General features: G+C 36.1%; 1 protein-coding gene across 1 annotated transcript; it reads left to right on the top strand.

Annotated features, from left to right (window-relative positions):
- The first annotated feature begins 2,502 nt into the window (after nt 1-2,502).
- LOC128999146 (uncharacterized) lies at nt 2,503-18,389 on the top strand. Its single transcript, XM_054425518.1, has 4 exons — nt 2,503-2,631; nt 4,533-4,692; nt 6,301-6,420; nt 14,183-18,389. Exon 4 carries the CDS (start codon nt 14,195-14,197, stop codon nt 15,710-15,712), a length of 1,518 nt encoding a protein of 505 aa, XP_054281493.1. The 5' UTR covers nt 2,503-2,631; nt 4,533-4,692; nt 6,301-6,420; nt 14,183-14,194; the 3' UTR covers nt 15,713-18,389.
- Nucleotides 18,390-18,603: the final 214 nt, after the last annotated feature.

The following is an 18,603-nucleotide window of genomic DNA, read 5'->3' as shown; positions in this document are numbered from 1 at the left end:
TTAAGAATTTTAATAAGTTTAATCAGACAACATTATTTTCACTTAATTGTCAAATATTTTTTCAACTAAGTAACCTTTATATTAGCACTAACCAGATTATAAGCGGGGTCGGATTCGCAATGTTGTAAAACTGCCTCGAGGGGTCTGACGGTATACTGTACCATCAGCCACTGAGTAAATAACAGAACTATTTTTATTGTTTATCGGAATTGTTTAATCTTTTATAATATAATATTTACAAAGGGTCATTTCGGCAAGGGTCATAAATACTGTGACATAATACATTTCCATCTAAATTGTTTACGTTGATTACTTAAAAAAAGTGTATCGTATCACTTGAGAAAACCGCATGTTTTGATTTTCGAGGGTCCAAAACAGATATTTTTAACAAAATTCAAACAAGTTTTTAACGAAAAAGATCTACACGTTCTTTCCTGAGGGAGAAAAATAAAAAGAATAATATAACCTACTATGGGTTATATTCAATACGGATTGGATCATTCCTTTCACTTCAATTGGTACCATTTTTTTTTTAAATTAGTAAACTGTATCACAACTTTCCGTTTAACGTGTGATAGAAAACAAAACTTTTGAAGAAGCTGTGAATCTTTAACTGCATGCATAATCACTACATTGGTATCTATGAGAACATTACACAAATATTTATATTTATTGATCCTTCATCTTAAAAGAATCTTTGTTTTTAAAAGTAAACAACAATAAACCAAACGCACAATTCGTATAAGACACTTTATATAACGTGGACTTTTATTTCACTCTGTATAGTAATAACCAAGAATTGTACTAAGTAAAAATATGCATGAGTAATGAGAAATAAATAATACAAAGAGATAATTGAATAAATAATACATTAAAGTTTAAGTAACCTAGAAAATAACGGAGATGCATAATTCCGATTTCATTTACATGAGACCAAGTAAATTAAAATATTGCAATTTATAGCTTCAAGTGTAAAGATTTCCGAGTAAACTATAAATACAGTTACAAATATTTGAGGACCCTGCAAAACTCTTTTTTTTTACAAGGAAACCCGAAGAGGTCGGCAACATTGGCTTGGTAAGAAAAAGAGTCAGTTCAGCGGTTGATTATTGTTTCTCATGTCCTCATTCTGTGGTTGCTGTGCTCTAATGCAGCTGCACTCTATTAGCAATTCTGCAAACTATTCGTGATACACTAGGCAGTTCTCAAAATCGCCGCTCGGAGCAGCACATGTCTCGCTCGGATGTGATGTGCTGCAATCGCTAAGCAAACTATTTGCTAAAATAATAAAATATTCATCGGGAGGCCCTGCCACCAGTTTTTGTTCTTTTCTTTTTACTGATTTTCAGTTAAGAATTAAACCCAATTGATTTATTTATTCCACTACAGTATCATAGGAAGATTAAAAGAGCTATTTAAATATTATCATTGACTATATATACCTATATAGTCAATGATATTATACATAAGTATTTGAGCCGGATTTCTCGACCCGTTTAGCGGGATTTTCGTTTTGGTCGTGTGGGTGTGGACACACTGAGTGACAGACGGAGAAGACAGTGACAGTTAGTGAAAACTTACTATCGATAGTCACACCATCGATAGTTTTCGATAGTTTTTTAAAAACTATCGATACTATCGATAGTACTATCGATAGTCACTCAAATGGAATTTTAATGCATATAATATTGTATATATCCTGCCTGCATGAGTTTAAACAATGGTTTCTACCTAGTCGAAGATAAAGCTGTATCAGATTATTAATTTTAACAATTTATGAGTGATGCCCTGGAGCCCCCTTTATGTTTTTTTTCCAAAATATTACAACATTTGTATAAAATAACAATAAGTTTTTTTAAGGGTTACAACAATAAAAAAAGAAAAATTCTCTTATTATTTTCTTTTTATTATTCACTACAAAAATATTTTTTTACTCACATAGCATAAATAATATATATATATATATTTTATGACAATCTAAAACCATAGATCAAAGGAAAATACCGTATACCGGTGTCTACTATGTATGCTAAAACCCACGAGGCAAATGTACCCATAAGTCCGGTAGTGAATTAGCAAATGTTTGAGTAGGTAGCCTACTTGTCTACCAAGCTTTTCTACAATGAATAAAAAAAAAAATAGTCTATAATATTAACTATAGGTATGCATTAACAGACAAACAATGATATGTAAGAGTACCAGATAATGATTTCTTTACTTAATTTAACGTAAAAAAAACTATCGATAGTCTCATCGATAGTGTAATACTATCGACCCACTATCGATATTTTCAAACTATCGATACTATCGATAGTACTATCGATAGTAAGTTTTCACTAGTGACAGTGACACTAGTGACAGTGACAGTACTGACAGTACTCTCTCAATGACAGTTGACGTTGACAGTTCATTTCGATTTCATAGTGTTCAAAATTTGACTAGCCTGCCCTAGCCTTACTTCTTAAATTTAAATAAAACTTAAAACCTTTCAATTTGGACTTGGCCGAATAAATGCGCTATTAGGCATCTTGTCGGTGTGATTGTGTGTTACAGAGGTATTTGATTTTCAAACAGTCAATTCTTAACCTTACAAATTAGCTACAAGTTTAGCCTAGGCCTAGTTCAATTTGGGTAAGTACTTAGGTACGGTACAAGTGTTATCACTATATATATATATTTTTTTTTTTAATCATTGTGATTTTGTTGATTTACCTAACCAAACTTGCTGTACAAAACATCACATGGCACAGCCACAATGAGTTTGTTAACTGGGCTACCCTACTTAATATCGATATAAAATACCTTATGGATTAATAATCGATACTTTTAACACTTAGTCAATGGGTACCTATATCATTATAAATTAAACTGTTCTAATCCAACCTAACCAAACCAAACTTGCTGGTTATGAAAAATTGGATGAAGGTTTAGTAGGCCCTAACCCAATCGATATTAGGGCAGCCCTAGCCCAGTTAAGAAACTTTACAGCTCGTGACACTTAAGATGGCACTTGACCAATCGCTACTAGAGAGAGAGAGAGATCTTTATTTACAAATCGTTAAGATTGAAAATTGCGTCAAATATATTACAGAAACTTCTTTCGAGAGTGTCTTTTAGAATAATTGATCTACAGAGCTTGCCAGTCCAAGAACTCTCCAACGCCGTAGAAAGGATTGTGGTGCAGCCAATCCCGGAGTACAGTCTTCAGCTTCTCAGGACTGGAACTCTTGATTTCAGCTGGCAGATGGTTGGAAAATTTGGCTCCGATGTAAGAAGGCTTACCCTCATATCTTCTACTGTGGTGTGTAGGCAGATTAAAATTACAGGCATGCCGGGTAAAGTGCTGGTGGACATTCTCATTCCGTGGTAATCTTGATTTGCAGGCCATGGTGACAACTTCAAGTATGTAAGTATTTATTAGTGTTAATATCTTAAGGTCTACAAAAGCTTGTCTGCAACTCGCCCTCCATTCTAAGTCCGCCATAACACAAACAGCCTCTTTCTGCAGAACTAACACACGTTGCAGGTTTTTCCCGGCAGTGGCGCCCCAAAGAGCTATTCCATATTTAATGTGGCTGTCCAGTAAAGCAAAATAGGCGGTTTTTACTGCATCATATGTGCTAATGGCTTTAACGCGTCTTAAAGCATATATACTGCTGCTTAATTTCTGGCAGAGGCTGTCGATGTGCTCGTCCCATCTGAGATTGGAGTCTAATATTATTCCTAGCATTATATATTATTCCTAGCATTAATATTGAACTAGCATTTTGTTCAAAAACATCATCATGCGGGTTGTGTCAACTGTCCTCATGACCCTCCTGAAGGCACTAAGTTGTGTGAAACATGAGGAGTCAAACCTGTAAGTCAGCAGAAATGTTTTTAGTCCGGTCTTTTCCTTAATTCCACCCCCCCCCCCCCCCCCGACTACACTGCCAACACTAGGCACATTGCCTGCTAATTTGTCTTTTCTCATTACATTCCCTTTCAAACAATAGGCCTAACACTAACGATGATAAATAATAGGCTAACAATACGTTCTATATTTCCCTTCACCAGCATCCAGCATCATAGTAGCCTATAACATCTGAGATCTGAGTAGAACTACAAGCCATTTAAAAGACGTCCATTAAAATGTCCCGGGTTGTTATTACTAGCCTACCGGTACCTTCATCACTAGGCCTACCAGAACCATCAGAAATATGAGAATGAGAGAATGAGAATGAGAATTTATTTGGTCTTTTAAACATGCAGTTACATGCAATCAGACAAGTCATATAATAATCATCTGGCAACAATCAGTTAGGCTAACAGTCCCAGTTAGTAAATTGGGTTGACTTAGCTTAAATCACACCATGCACAAAAACAGGCAAATATAATAAATAAATAAATAGTTAAATATAATTATTAGGAAACTTATAGAGTATCTTAGGCCTATAGCAAACTCTTATCATTCTATATAATTTTAGCTTTGTTTAGACCTAACTTTTCTGTCTCTTTTTTGTTCAACATTTTCATTTTTTGTTTGATTTCAGGCAGAACATTGATTCTTGGAAAATCTGGGTCTAGTCTATAGGCCCTAAAAGGTCCTGAAAATCACAAAATATAAATCACACTCTATCACCACCAGTGCCATAAAGATTGATTTAGAAATACGTTTTGGGTTCATACAAGGAACTTAATATCTCAACTTAGGTTAGTAATAAAATAAGATAAAATCAACTGACTCAGTACGACCTCAATATCTCAAATCTGAAGGGAGTAAGGATAAAAAATCAAGTTTTCATGTTAAGCAAGGTTTCAATTAGAAAATTGGAGGTGTTGAATTCTGACAATAATGTTACATCACGACCTTTATAACTTGACTTTTATGCTCAAAACCTTGATAAATCTAGCTCAAACTGTTTATAGTTACTGAAGAATGACTGTGGAAGCAAAATAACACAATTTGAATTTTTCATGCATAGGCCTATAAATAGCATAAACTGAATGTTCTTCCTTGCAAAATCGGTTCTGATGTAGGAATGTTAAATATATCCAACACTGTTTTAACCACGTTTAAATTCACAGCGCTTACATCTTTTCTAATTCATTATTCAACCTTCAGCCTCATACTTCACCCGTTTTCTAAAATCGTCAATTCAAAATTCCTGGCGGTTTGACTTTTTTTTCTTTAAACTATCATCAACTGCCTTAAATCACTCTCCTTTCCGTTGTGTGTTAACGTTTCGAAACACTTACACTTAACTGAAAACATCACGTCTGACAAGTACAAAATAATCTCAATATTCCCAATAACTGGCAGCCTAACAGAATTGGCCAATGCCAGACAAACAAAAGTTGTACCTATTTTCATTTCTCGATAGGAATCAAACACAGCTTACTTGCACTGTAAGACAAAACTTCCGAGTATTTGAGGCACATGGTGCAAACTTCGACTTGTTAAGATAAACTTCAAGTCATTGAGGCTTGATATCTCGAAAATTTGAGTTCTAGAGGTGGAGTATTACTGATATAACCACTTAAAATTCAATACTGCATTGAGATTAAATATTTAAAACCTTAGACTTAGAGGTACTTTTAATATTAAGAATATTAAGATGCATGGGGAATTTGAGGGGATTTTAGGGGATTATAACAAAAGTGTGACATCATAAGGTTTGAGAAATTGAGGTCCTACTGTACAACTGAAAATGGTGAAGTAGGTTAACTTAAAAGCAATGGTTTCCAGTTTCCCAATGTATTAAAGTACTGTACTGTTGCTAACTTAAATACATTGTTTAGCTCCTGTTCTGTCTGGTTCCTGTAATAATTTTTTTGAGATTTTAAATACTTGAGGTCTTTCTTGGTGGAAGTAAGAAAATTGAAACTAACTTTTAATTACTTCCGTGTCCCTCACTGTGGATATTGAACTTTGGGAAAAGAGTTGTAATTTACAAATTTGTCTGTAAACTTAGGACTGTCGTATTTTTACAAAACAGAGGTTCCTAAATTATGGGTTCTGTGGAGAACTGGAACGTTGTAGTGAACACCAGAATACTGAAGTACCAAGCAGGTAGCAAGGGGCATGGCTGTATATTATAATATTCACTGTTTAACGTGATTGATGTATCTTTAAGCCCAAAACTAGGAATTTTGAACACTAATTGTTTGGAAAATTTTTTTCCCCAATTTTTATGTGTGGATTTCAATACCCAGTACCTTATCAGGACTTTTTAGGTGTGAATAATGCTCTAATATTGGGATGAAGGAAAATGTCTTCAATGTTTTTGTGACCTATAATTTACAATATTGCTTCAACAGGCAAAGTGCAAACCAAATCCATTTGTTTTCGACCAATCTAAATGACTTGGAGATGATAATGATGCTACTTCGAACGAGGGAGATGATTAAGGAGTAACCATCATCGTTGGAGATGAACAGGTTAGTACTGCAATTACAGAATATAGGTAGTTAGGATGGGGACTGTGACCTGTAACATCTATTTCGTCACCCAAACTAGTCTCCAGTCTTTGCCTAAAGAACCCCCTTCAGTTCTAACTCCTTAATGAAGTTAAGCAACAGGTGGGGTTCTAACTGCGGAAAATCTCCAACTGCTACCTGGTGCATATCCAAGCTCTTGGTTCTATTTTGCCCAACTGCATCACATTCAGCCAATAGATGTCTGGGTGTTTCTTCCCCTGATTGGCAGAATCAGCAGTCACTTACCTGAACGATGTTCATTTTTCTCTGATGTCCTTTAAGCCTACAATGTACAGTTAGAAAACCTGTTAACATTCTAAAACAGTTCTAATTCAGCTTTATCATAGTCTCAGACCTTCTTGCGTCGTATCCTCCAAGCAATTCCTTAGCTTGCCGACATCCTGGATGAGCAGTTCAGCCTTAAGCTCTAGTTACATTTTCTTCTTCCTTGAGCTTCTTTTTGAAGAACGAGTCTTCGAGTGCACATCCTGGTTCTGAACCTATGAGGGAGTTAGTTGCCTCTGCCCTCGCGAGCTTATATGCTTCCTCATTTCCCTGAACACCCTGATATTCAGGTACCCAAAAGAGTGATAACTTGTTTGTTCTTTCCCAACAGGTTCAGACTCTAATTCCATACCATCTTAGAGCTGATAACTGATGAGCTCAGTGCTACAATGGCAGCCTGGATATCTGACAGGATAACAATTTCCCTTTTCTTGTATCATCTACTTAGGTTGAATTGGGCACACCTTTCATCAGCCTTAACCTCAGCCTGAAAAATGCTGGGCCAAAAACTTGGTTCTTGGCCCAAATACCCCTACTTTGGTCCCCTCAATCGTCTTTGAGCCATCAGTATACCACCTGATGACATAATTCCCAAATGATTTTAGGAGTTTTCCATCCCAGCCAAGTTTATTCCCTAGCTCAACAACAAAGTTCTTTTCGAAGTTGAACTTCCTTATCATAGAATCCAGATTCAAAATCACTTCTATGGCCGCAGTTGGATAGGATCTCATAGCTCTTGTGATGATAATGCAGGCCAGCCACTGTAATCTCTCCAGGGCTTTCCTTGTTTTCACCCTGTTCCTGCCAGCCAAAGCGACACACCTATATGTGATGATTGGTCTCACCAAAAGAGTATAGGCTACATGTTTTTTAGTATGTATGGGTTATAACCCCACATATTCCCAGCATACCTTCTGCATATCATCAAGGCATTAGTGGCTTTTTTCGTCACCTTTTCTATGTGCCTGTTTCACAGTAATTTCTTGTCCAGGACTAGCCCCAGAAACTTCACTTCTGATTTCCACTCAAGTTCCTCCCCTCAAGCTTTGATGGTTCTCAGGTGGGCAAGATTTCTCTTGGGTGAATGGCACAAGTAAGATTTTGTTCGGATTAACAGACCGTAGCGGACTTGCACCATATCTTTGTGCAATTTGGCCCTCCTTGGATCAAGTCACAGAGGGTATTATCTTATCTTATCTAACAGGGGCAGGTCGAGACCTTAAAGCACTTCATCCGAAATCGAATTATTGCGCACCCCAGACGATTGCTTTCTTGTTGACCTACAAGTTAAGGCGCCCAATGAATGCCTGTAGCTTCCCAATTAGTTCATCCTCAGGAAGGTACCTCTAGCCATATTTCCAAGAGTTATCAATCTAGCGTCAGAGAGCTCGTTACAATCAAAGAGTAAGTGATCAGCTGTCTCTTCTGACCTATCACAGTACCTACAGATCGGTTCACCATCATATAAGCCCATCTGTTGTAAATGTTTCCTGAATTTCATTTTTATGGTATAGCCTCTGGATCACTGATTTTTACAATAAAAGGTTTAAATTACCTGTATCCGTCAAGTGATCCTGGTTTGTAGTTAATTGACTACAGCCGTCTCATGTTGTAAAAACACATCTTCAGGTCAAACGTATATACATTGATTTAATCCATGGAATGGTGGTCAAGGTTTAAAGTTCACATACACGTACACGAAAATATAAAAACATAAATTGGCCAACACAAAAATATGAAAAACGCGTGATAGGCATCGGACACGTACGGCGCCGCTAGAAGGTAGGTCATGACTGTCGTGTGCCGGAAGTGATAGCCCCCCACTATCAGCTGTTATCTATTGTGGTCTAAGATGCGTATGGCGGCATTGTAAACAATGTTCGACTCGAATGAGAGTTTTTCATTTAAGATGTTATCAGGCTGTTTTTTTGAAGCACGATATATTTCAAATTCTTCTAATGTGTCCATGTATTTTCCTTTGTTACATAAATGGAGAACGTTGATATTATTGTTTATATCTGTATAGTTGTGGTTGGAGTTAATCAAATGGTTGGAAAATGCCGACTTAGAGGAAATTTTATGTAGGTATTCTTTGATTTGGGTGGTAAATGATCGTGACGTCTGGCCTATGTAGAAGCTTGGGCAGTCGTTGCAAGACAATTTATAGACTCCGGTTTTATTGAACTTGTTGTCTACCCCTTCTCGTTGGTATCTTGATTTTAGCATCGAGTCAAGTCTATTTGACGTCTTGAATGCTACAACGATGTTACTTTTTGTCATCTCGCTTCTTAAGGTGTTATTAAGAACAACGCCATACTCAGCACTGACGTATTTTTTATTATTCTTAGTGCTGAGTATGGCGTTGTTCTTAATAACACCTTAAGAAGCGAGATGACAAAAAGTAACATCGTTGTAGCATTCAAGACGTTAAATAGACTTGACTCGATGCTAAAATCAAGATACCAACGAGAAGGGGTAGACAACAAGTTCAATAAAACCGGAGTCTATAAATTGTCTTGCAACGACTGCCCAAGCTTCTACATAGGCCAGACGTCACGATCATTTACCACCCAATTCAAAGAACACCTGCCTAAAATTTCCTCTTAAGTCGGCATTTTCCAACCATTTGATTAACTCCAACCACAACTATACAGATATAAACAATAATATCAACGTTCTCCATTTATGTAACAAAGGAAAATACATGGACACATTAGAAGAATTTGAAATATATCGTGCTTCAAAAAAACAGCCTGATAACATCTTAAATGAAAAACTCTCATTCGAGTCGAACGTTTTTTACAATGCCGCCATACGCATCTTAGACCACAATAGATAACAGCTGATAGTGGGGGGCTATCACTTCCGGCACACGACAGTCATGACCTACCTTCTAGCGGCGCCGTACGTGTCCGATGCCTATCACGCGTTTTTCATATTTTTGTATTGGCCAATTTATGTTTTAATGTTTTCGTGTACGTGTATGTGTCATTTTTGTGAACTTTAAACCTTGACGACCATTCCATGGATTAAATCAATGTAATATACGTTTGACCTGAAGATGTGTTTTTACAACATGAAACGGCTGTAGTCAATTAACTACAAACCAGGATCACTTGACGGATACAGGTAATTTAAACCTTTTATTGTTTCCTGAATCTTCCATGACCAGTTATCAGTTCAACAGTTAATTTAATTCTTCGTCTGTCTAGTCTCAAGAGGTCAGAGGCGACCTTTTTAGAAGGCCTAAAAAGAGTAAGCTTGCTGACCCTATGAAGGGGAACATCGACCCAGCGTTTTCGATGCTTTTCCTTGGCCCATGACGCAATCGCAGAACATGCACTGTTTCGTGAGATGCCACAGAAGGGTTGTGGGCCTATCATTGTTGTCGCAGAGGCAGTATTTGCCAATCTGTCTGCAGCTTCATTACCTTTAATGCCTGAGTGTCCTGGCACCCAGCAAAGCGTAAGGTCATTTCTCCTACCCAACTCAGACACTGAAGCAAGACAGTTCCACACGAGCCTGGAGTTGAATTCGTAAGAGTTTAATGCTTTTAAGGTCGCTTGACTATCAGTATAGATATTGATTATTTTGTCTCTGATATCTTTGTTAAGATGTTCTCAAGCACAAACCAGGATGGCAGTGACCTCCGCTTGAAAAACAGTTGGGTACACCCCCATTGGAAGACAAATACCAGTGCCTCCATTTGTCCAATGCGCACCTGCTCTAGTGCCCCCATTTTTGATCTTAGAACCATCAGTATAGCATTCTAAATCACCTGTGGGTATGGGTCCTTTTCCGCCAGACCAATCCTTCCTATCTGGTATTAGTACTTTGAAAGGCTTTCCAAAGGAGTATTTTTTGGACATGTGATCTGAAGGCAAGTCCAATTCATCATTATGTACCACCTGAACAATTTTGGAGTGCCCTTTATTGTTTCCTGAGGTTATCCATAAGTTTTTGCATCTAAGGCGTTGGGCTGTTTTACTTGCTACCACCTTGATGTAAATGTCGATAGGTAGCATATCAAGCAGACAGTCTAGAGCCGCTCCAGGACAGCTGCTTACTGCCCCAGTTATCATTATAAGAGCAAGCCTCTGAACTCCTGCTAAAGCTTTGACAGCTATAGTAGATTCCATTTTTGGCCACCACACAAGCGAACCATATGTAAGGGCGGGTCGAACAACAGATACATACAGCCAGTGCAAAAGTTTAGGCTTTAACAGAGGGTATTTTAAAATTTCCCTCTTGCAATGATGACTATATCATCTGCATGTCTGATACATCGCAAACCCTTCCTGGTTAACTTCCCAAGAAGTTAATCGACCACCAGACTCCAGAGAAGGGGGGATAATATCCCAACCTTGAGGACAATCCTTTCCAGTACTCAACTAGATAATTCTCTCTTTGATGTGTGTTTCCAGTGTTCATCTGGTCTGGACTAATCCATCTGTTTGTGGTTCCATCGACCCCTCTTTTTTTTCAGCACCTTCCTTATTGCCAAATGAGAGGTATTGTCAAATGCTCCTGCTATGTTCAAAAAGGCACCTATGGGCAAAATAAAATGATCTAAAACTCAACTAGGTGAAGTAAGGGCAAAGTCATGATGGAATTGCCTCTGGATCGTCTGAAATATGAAGTAGGCCCCTAACTAATAGAGATTCAAATTACATGGTTACTGTCAAAACGATCCAGAATGAAAAACATCTGAAAAACATGGATAACTGAGGAGCTAAAAGAGGAAAAAAACAATATTGTAGAACTTAGCCAACAGGCAAGAAGAACAAAGTCTACTGAACTTCATAAATAAGTAAAAACTAGAAACAGGCAGTTCAAAATAAATTCAGTTAACGCAAAGAAACAATTTTACCATAATAAAATTGCAAACTCCAACAACATCTCCAAAACAACTTGGGAAATCATTAACTCAGAAGTAGCAAATAAAAAAATCAAATCTGGTGAAAATATTGTAATAGAATCTGATGGTAGACTGGTCTCCAATCCAACTCATGTTGGTAACATTTTTAATGACTATTATGTAAATGTAATTGAAAATTTACTTAAGGATTTGCCTCCAGCACAGCCCGTGACTTTGACAAATAACTTGTTAAATCCACAAAAAGTGTTCCGATGCAATCCACTTAATGAGGACGAATTGGCTAAAGTAATTGATTCTTTGAAAAATAAAAACTCTTACGGATATGATGAAATACCAATAACAGTTATAAAATTTTCAAAAATCGCATTGATAAAGCCTTTATTACACCTGATAAATTCATCATTCATTTCTGGCATCTTCCCGGACAAATTGAAGATTTCTAAAACCATACCAATCTACAAAAAAGGGGATGAACTTAATATAGAAAATTATCGTCCAGTTTCTATTCTCCCTTCAATCTCAAAAGTTTTTGAAAAAGCCATGCATGGAAGACTCATGCTATTTTTAGAACAAAATAGTCTTTTAGATGACGAACAACATGGTTTTTGCAAAGATAAATCTGTCACCACAGCTCTGATCAATTTTACTGAATCAATTATAGAATCAATAGACAAAAAAGAAAGTGTTGCTGGTATTTTCATGGACCTTTCCAAAGCATTTGATAGTATATCACATGAAAGGCTGTTACAAAAATAACATTATCTTGGGATTCAAAAAAACTCCTTTGCAGTGGTTCAGGTCATATCTCACCAACAGGCAGCAATTTACAGAAATCAGTCATATAAACAACGCTATAATTTCAAAAATTCCCTCCGCAACACAAAGTATAAAGCATGGCGTCCCGCAAGGGTCTATTCTTGGACCCTTGCTTCTCATTTGTTATGTTAAGAATATGCCAAACTGTCTATGTAACAATGTAATATATAATTCTAAACTCGTACAGTATGCTGACGATTCTAATCTTATTGTATCTGCTAAATGTCAGATTGATTTGGAAGTAGCAGCTCATATAGAATTATCACAAATCCAAGAATTTTTTGTAAACAATCAATTAATGCTAAATTCACAAAAAACTAATTTTATTTCTTTCAGCACTAAGCAGAACAAAAATAAGTGTAGCCCTCATATTTTTATTGACAAAAACACAATAAATCAAATTGATTGTACAAAATTTTTAGGTATCCATATTGATGAATGTCTTAGGTGGGATCATCATGTAGGAAGCATTGTGCGTAAGGTAAATTCTGGAATCTATGCCTTGAAAAGAATGTTTTATTTAAGTGACCTAGCAACATTAAAAATAGTTGTTCATGCCCATATCCAATCACATATATCTTATGCAATAGTAGTGTATGGAGGCACTTCCCAGAAAAATTTAGATAAGATACTTGTTTTACAGAAAAAGGCAATAAGAATAATGTTAAATCTAGATTATAACGAGTCTGTAAAGCAACATTTTGTCAATTTGAAACTATTAACTGTGTTTAGTTTGTACGTACTGGAATGTATCGTACATGTAAAAAATAACCAGGAAAAATTTAAAACGCATTGTGAAACCCATCAATACAACACTAGAAACAAAAATAATATAGTTCTACCGAAACCCAACTTAGAAATGTATAAAAATAAGCCCTCATATGCCGGTGTACAGTTTTTAAAGTTAATACCAAATGAAATAAAAGATATTAAGGATAAAAAAAATTTTAGACAAAAACTTAAAGAATTTTTGATAGAAAAACCCATCTACTCAATAGATGAACTTTTTATGAATGTATACAGCTATAGATAGTTTTATTTTCTGTATTTTTTGTTTAGGTTAAGTATTTGTACATAGTAATTATAAGCTTGACACTATTTATTGTACATTTTGTACATAATATAAATAAAGATAATTTGAATTTGAATTTGAATCCTTGGTATTTTACTGCTGTTTCGTACTGCAGATAGAGCACATCATCAGGTTAGAACGTCAGCACGTGTGTAAACATTTCTCATAGTGTAATTTGTCAGAATCGTTGTACTAAACAAATAACACAGAGCATAACCAAAAAAAATAAAAATAAAATAAAATAAAATAAAAAAAACTACACAGTAAAGACTCATCCTTCGCCAGCGCTGTACCATATGTATAGTTACTCTCTGGTCAATCAGTTTTAAATGTTTGTTTCATTTGTTTTTCTGTTTACTGTACGGATCCCAACAAATCTGTCCACAGAAAATCAGTGGAAGTGCTGTATCTGTTTTTCGTGCTTAACACCTAGAAACATTATTTGAACAGCTGTAAAATATCAAGGATCGTTTTGACAGTAACCATGTAATTTGAATCTCTATTAGTTACTTTTTTACAGATTTCAGACGATCCATCACCATCCAACCACACCAGCAAATTAAGTGAATTTATCTGTCCGGGAAAGGTTACATTTTTTCTCTTGGCTTATGGTATTGATGTCTTTTTGTTTTGTTTTTTATCAAATTGCTTCTATAATATCTCATTTTCAGGCGCAAGCAGTGATGGAGGATTTACCAGCGGAGTTGATAGAAGAAATTGCGAAGTATTTATCATATGAAGATGTTTTAAACTGTTCTCATGTCAGTACCATTTGGGAAAACACTTTTAATTTGGACCGAGTGTGGAGAAGATTTTGCACCCTTAATCCTAACTATTTTCTGAAAAAAATAAGTAAGTTATCATATCCTTTGAATAATAACACCTCAATTTCAGCAGAACCTTGCCAGTTCAAAGAGTTATTTCTCAAAGAGCAGTTTGTTAAAGAAAACTTGTTTACTGAAAAATATCATGTTGAAGAAATTGATCTTTATAAACAGTACGTCGATTGTGTTAGGGAATCAGTGGATGACAGAGGTAACCATTGGTTGTTCCTTTCACTTATGGATGGAAGAATCTCCAGAAATGAACACAAAATCAAAGTCTATAAAATAAACGATAATGCAGTCTTACAATCCATATCCATTACACCTCAGGGGAAAACTACCAGAAACCTCAACACGGAACTGGAACATCACAATGAAAAACTGTTTTATATCGTCGATCATGTTGTTTTAATTCACAACTTTGCTAACCCTGAATATGAACTTAAGTACACTTCATACGTAGAGTTCTCAAAACCACCTAACTCATTTTATTCACTTAAAATGCTTTGTCCCAAGAGTCTCATTGCTGGGTTTTTATACACAAACCACCATGTCCTGCAGGAGTTAAGTCCGTCGTACAGGGTTTGGAATGAGGACGGAATTCCTATATGTGATAATTTGGAAAGTTTTCATCCTTTGAATGAAATCACAAGCACTAGTTTCCCTCTGTTGACCGCCAAACATAACAATACCAACACCATAGTGATTTATTATCAATACACAATAAATACAAAAGAATTCTTCACCTTAAAATTATTTGATAACAAAGTTCTTGAATACAGAGATTTTTCAATTAAAAGAAGGGGATTTATATACGAGTTAAGAGTCTTGAGAAATTTCATAATTGTGTTGTTTGGGGTCAAAGACCCGCATCATATATACCACAAAGGTTGCATCATTACCATAGACATGAAAAGTGGGAAGGAGATATACTCGTGTGCTTTAACCAACATGAAGATAGATATTAGAAAAATTAAAATAACACCAAGTGGCAAGTTTTTTACAGTCAATAAAAAGACACTCACAGTTTACGAGGTCACCGACTTCTGTCTGAATCTAGTTTTTACTGTAGATTTTAAAAGAGACGACGTTACGGTCAGTGCTTTAGGATGTGACTACATAGTTGTTCCGTCTGGCAATGAAGATAATGAATTTATTTTGTACCACTTGGAGACTGGTAACAGCAGCAAAATCAGGCTTCCTCTAAGACAGAATATGCCAGGGGCTCTGATTCCTGGTAAAATGTTGAATTTTTACTGTGAAGAAGGAAACCAGGTCGCTTTAAATTTTGTTGCCCACACAGATCCATCCTTCATGTATCCTCGTAGTTTGTCAAGAGAAACCAGAAACTACGTTTATATTATAAGTTTTTGGTAGTTTATGATTCAAGATTGAGTCAATCAATATCAATGTTTGTTAATAACATTGCTCTTACCTGAACAAATTCTCTTTCCTACTAAGAAAAACGTAAAATATTTTTCAAGTAAACCTGACTATAACAAAGAGATTTTGTGAATTTCTAGTTTTTATCGTTAGAAAGGATTTATAACCTTGTGCGAACTCTTAGATTTATAACAAAACTTCCAGTTTTATCTATGTATTTTATTTAAGCTATATTTGTCTAACGTGTTTAGTATGTTAGCTTGAAGATTTTATGGGAATTGACTTCAGAATAATCACCTTTTTCTTTTAAAACCGTTGAAAGGTTAAAATGCCTGGTACTGCCTTGTTTTTATTTATTTTTTAAGAGGTAGGTGGCCTCTCACCCCTTGCATTTGTCCGTCCACATATGCTATGGACCTGTGGGTGAAATGAAAGCATAGGGTGAGCTGATACAGTACAAGGGTGATAAAAAGTAGTGGCAGTGATCGAACCCGTACAATTATTTGTTGTCTGTGACAACCATGAGTCACCTACTAACCTATTATGATTCCTCCTTGAACAGACTAAGCGTTTCGATGCTGTAGATATGCCATCGTCAGGCTGCACAAAACTTTAAAATTCAAATCATTTTTGAGATGTCTGTCAAAATTTTTGGAAAACACAAAACCTTAAGAAGGGAAGAAAATCTGTAGGCCTACATCAACTTTTGTGCACTTGACAATTTCCGAGTCTCAGTGGTGTAGTCGTAAATCTTCCTCTACAAGAACACTAACCATCTTTTGGGGAAAAACATGGGTTGCCAATTAATATTGGAGTTTTGGAAAAATCTAAGTGGTAACACTGTTCAGATTTTGTACCCGCTCCACTACATCACTGCCAAGTCTCGACTTAACCGTCATGTGCACACTATGTTATGTACTTTTAGTTTTTCGTTCTCTTCTTAATGTTTTGTTTGCTTCTTGCAAACTTAGATGTGACAATCTCAACAATGGTATAATCTTTTCAAGTTTTTTTCGACCTGATGATGATGTTTCATCAACATTGAAATACGTAGTCCGTTCAAGGTGCATAGGAATCACAAGGTAGTACCAGGTATTTTAACCTTTTTACAGTTTTGTCTACGTGATTCTGGATAAAAACACAGTAAGAAGTTATCTGTTTAGCTTGTTTGTGTTAGAAAAACGTAATAATGTGATATGTATTTTTTGTCTATCTGTTTAAAATGAATGTGCCCCTATGTGAAAAAGATATTGCATTATTAGTGTTGATTTAATTTTAATATAATGGAGTTATCTATCTTTACCGACAAATAGTATTTTTATGTGACTGATTAACTAAAAGTCTGCTTATAAACTTAACATGTAAAATTACTAGATTACTTTTGGAAATTCATTAATACTGTTCTCTAGAAAACAAATATCCAACTCTTTTATAATGTTCCTAATCAAATACTCTGGATCTAACTTAGCATGTGCAAGACTAAGAGTTTTTTTTTACAGCTCTTAGGGTAAAAACACAGTGGAGCAGGGCAGGTAGCTGGTAGCCTGGCTTGTCGCTTACTCGCTTAACTGCTGGTTACCTGGAGGGTAGCTGGGACATACACACAGTGGCGCTCAGTACAGTCGCTTGTCAGCCGCCGATACTAATATTATCACTTATAATATTAGTGGTATAGGATAAACTTTTGTTTGAATCCTAGTTCATTCGCTATTTCATTCTACAGATCGTTGAGTACGTGACGTTTGTGGTGGTCCGGATGGGCTTGGTTCCATAAAGGCACACGGATAACCTCTGATATTAATTTGTCTACGTCCATTATTTTATTTAATGTAAACAAAACAACATCCAAATAAATCAACTAAACAAACTACAAACAACACTCCGTATACAAAAAATGCGCAGTGAAAGATCCTGCGTGGAACTTGCGAACTCGAGAACACGTGGCTGTCAAGTTCTGCTATTTGCGCATGCCCCAGTCGAGCCTTCCCCGCTTGAAGCTCCCAAACAATCGACTTGGCAATTCTTCTAGCTTGCCGCCTAGCTTACTGCTACCATGTCAGCTACCTGCTAGGCGCGACTGTGTGCGTACCCATAACAACACGTGCTTTAATTCTACATCGCAGTAAGCGAGTAAGCGACCAGCCAGGCTACCGGCTACCTGCCCTGCTCCACTGTGTTTTTACCCTTAGACAGTTACAACATATTCTTATAGGCATTTATGGGAATGTATTGGTGTTTTGGACACACATTCACTGTTTAAACACTCTAAATTCTATAAAAAATTACAACTGCCTTTGATTTACTTTATTCATATTCAAATAAAAAAGTAAAGTATTGGTATACTTTTAAGATTATAATACATGATACCGTTGGATATTTGTTAGTACTCGGTAGGCTAATAAATTGAGTTTCAAATTGGAACCCTAAATGTACGTATATTATGTAAAAAATGGGCCAATTGTGTGTAAACCTTTGGATAATTTAGTTCCTATTTGTACATCAATAAGAAAATTTTTTTCTGCCAAATTCTCTATCTTAAATGAGTGCAGGCCACAAACTTAATAAATATATACTTAATAAATGTATACCAAAACTCGCCGAAATGTTTTCCAAACTTTTGAGATAGCGGTGTTTTTTATATCTTGTAAATGCCATGTACGAGGCATGTTTTTTAAGTAAGTACCGGTTTTAAACTTCTCCGTTCCAGCGCTGCGAATGACATTTTGGACATTTGCGCTGTATATGTGCATCTATTGGAAATCCCTAGCCGGAAATTCGACAACAATCGGCCGTGTTTACATCCGGTATCGAGCATTCAAATGGTGCCGCCAATTGAGACTGCCGCCGACTGTGAAGTGCGCGTTGTAATTAGATTTTTATGTTCT

Source organism: Macrosteles quadrilineatus, unplaced genomic scaffold (assembly GCF_028750875.1).
Source record: "Macrosteles quadrilineatus isolate MER2022 unplaced genomic scaffold, UCM_ALF_1.0 Scaffold_7__1_contigs__length_78375512, whole genome shotgun sequence".
Lineage (NCBI taxonomy): Eukaryota > Metazoa > Arthropoda > Insecta > Hemiptera > Cicadellidae > Macrosteles > Macrosteles quadrilineatus.
The sequence above is the reverse complement of the archived record's forward strand: the minus strand, read 5'-3'. Positions and strand labels throughout refer to the sequence as shown.

Excerpts from the sequence above, each read along its gene's own strand:
- LOC128999146 (XM_054425518.1), top strand. The coding sequence starts at position 14,195 with ATGGAGGATTTACCAGCGGAGTTGATAGAAGAAATTGCGAAGTATTTA.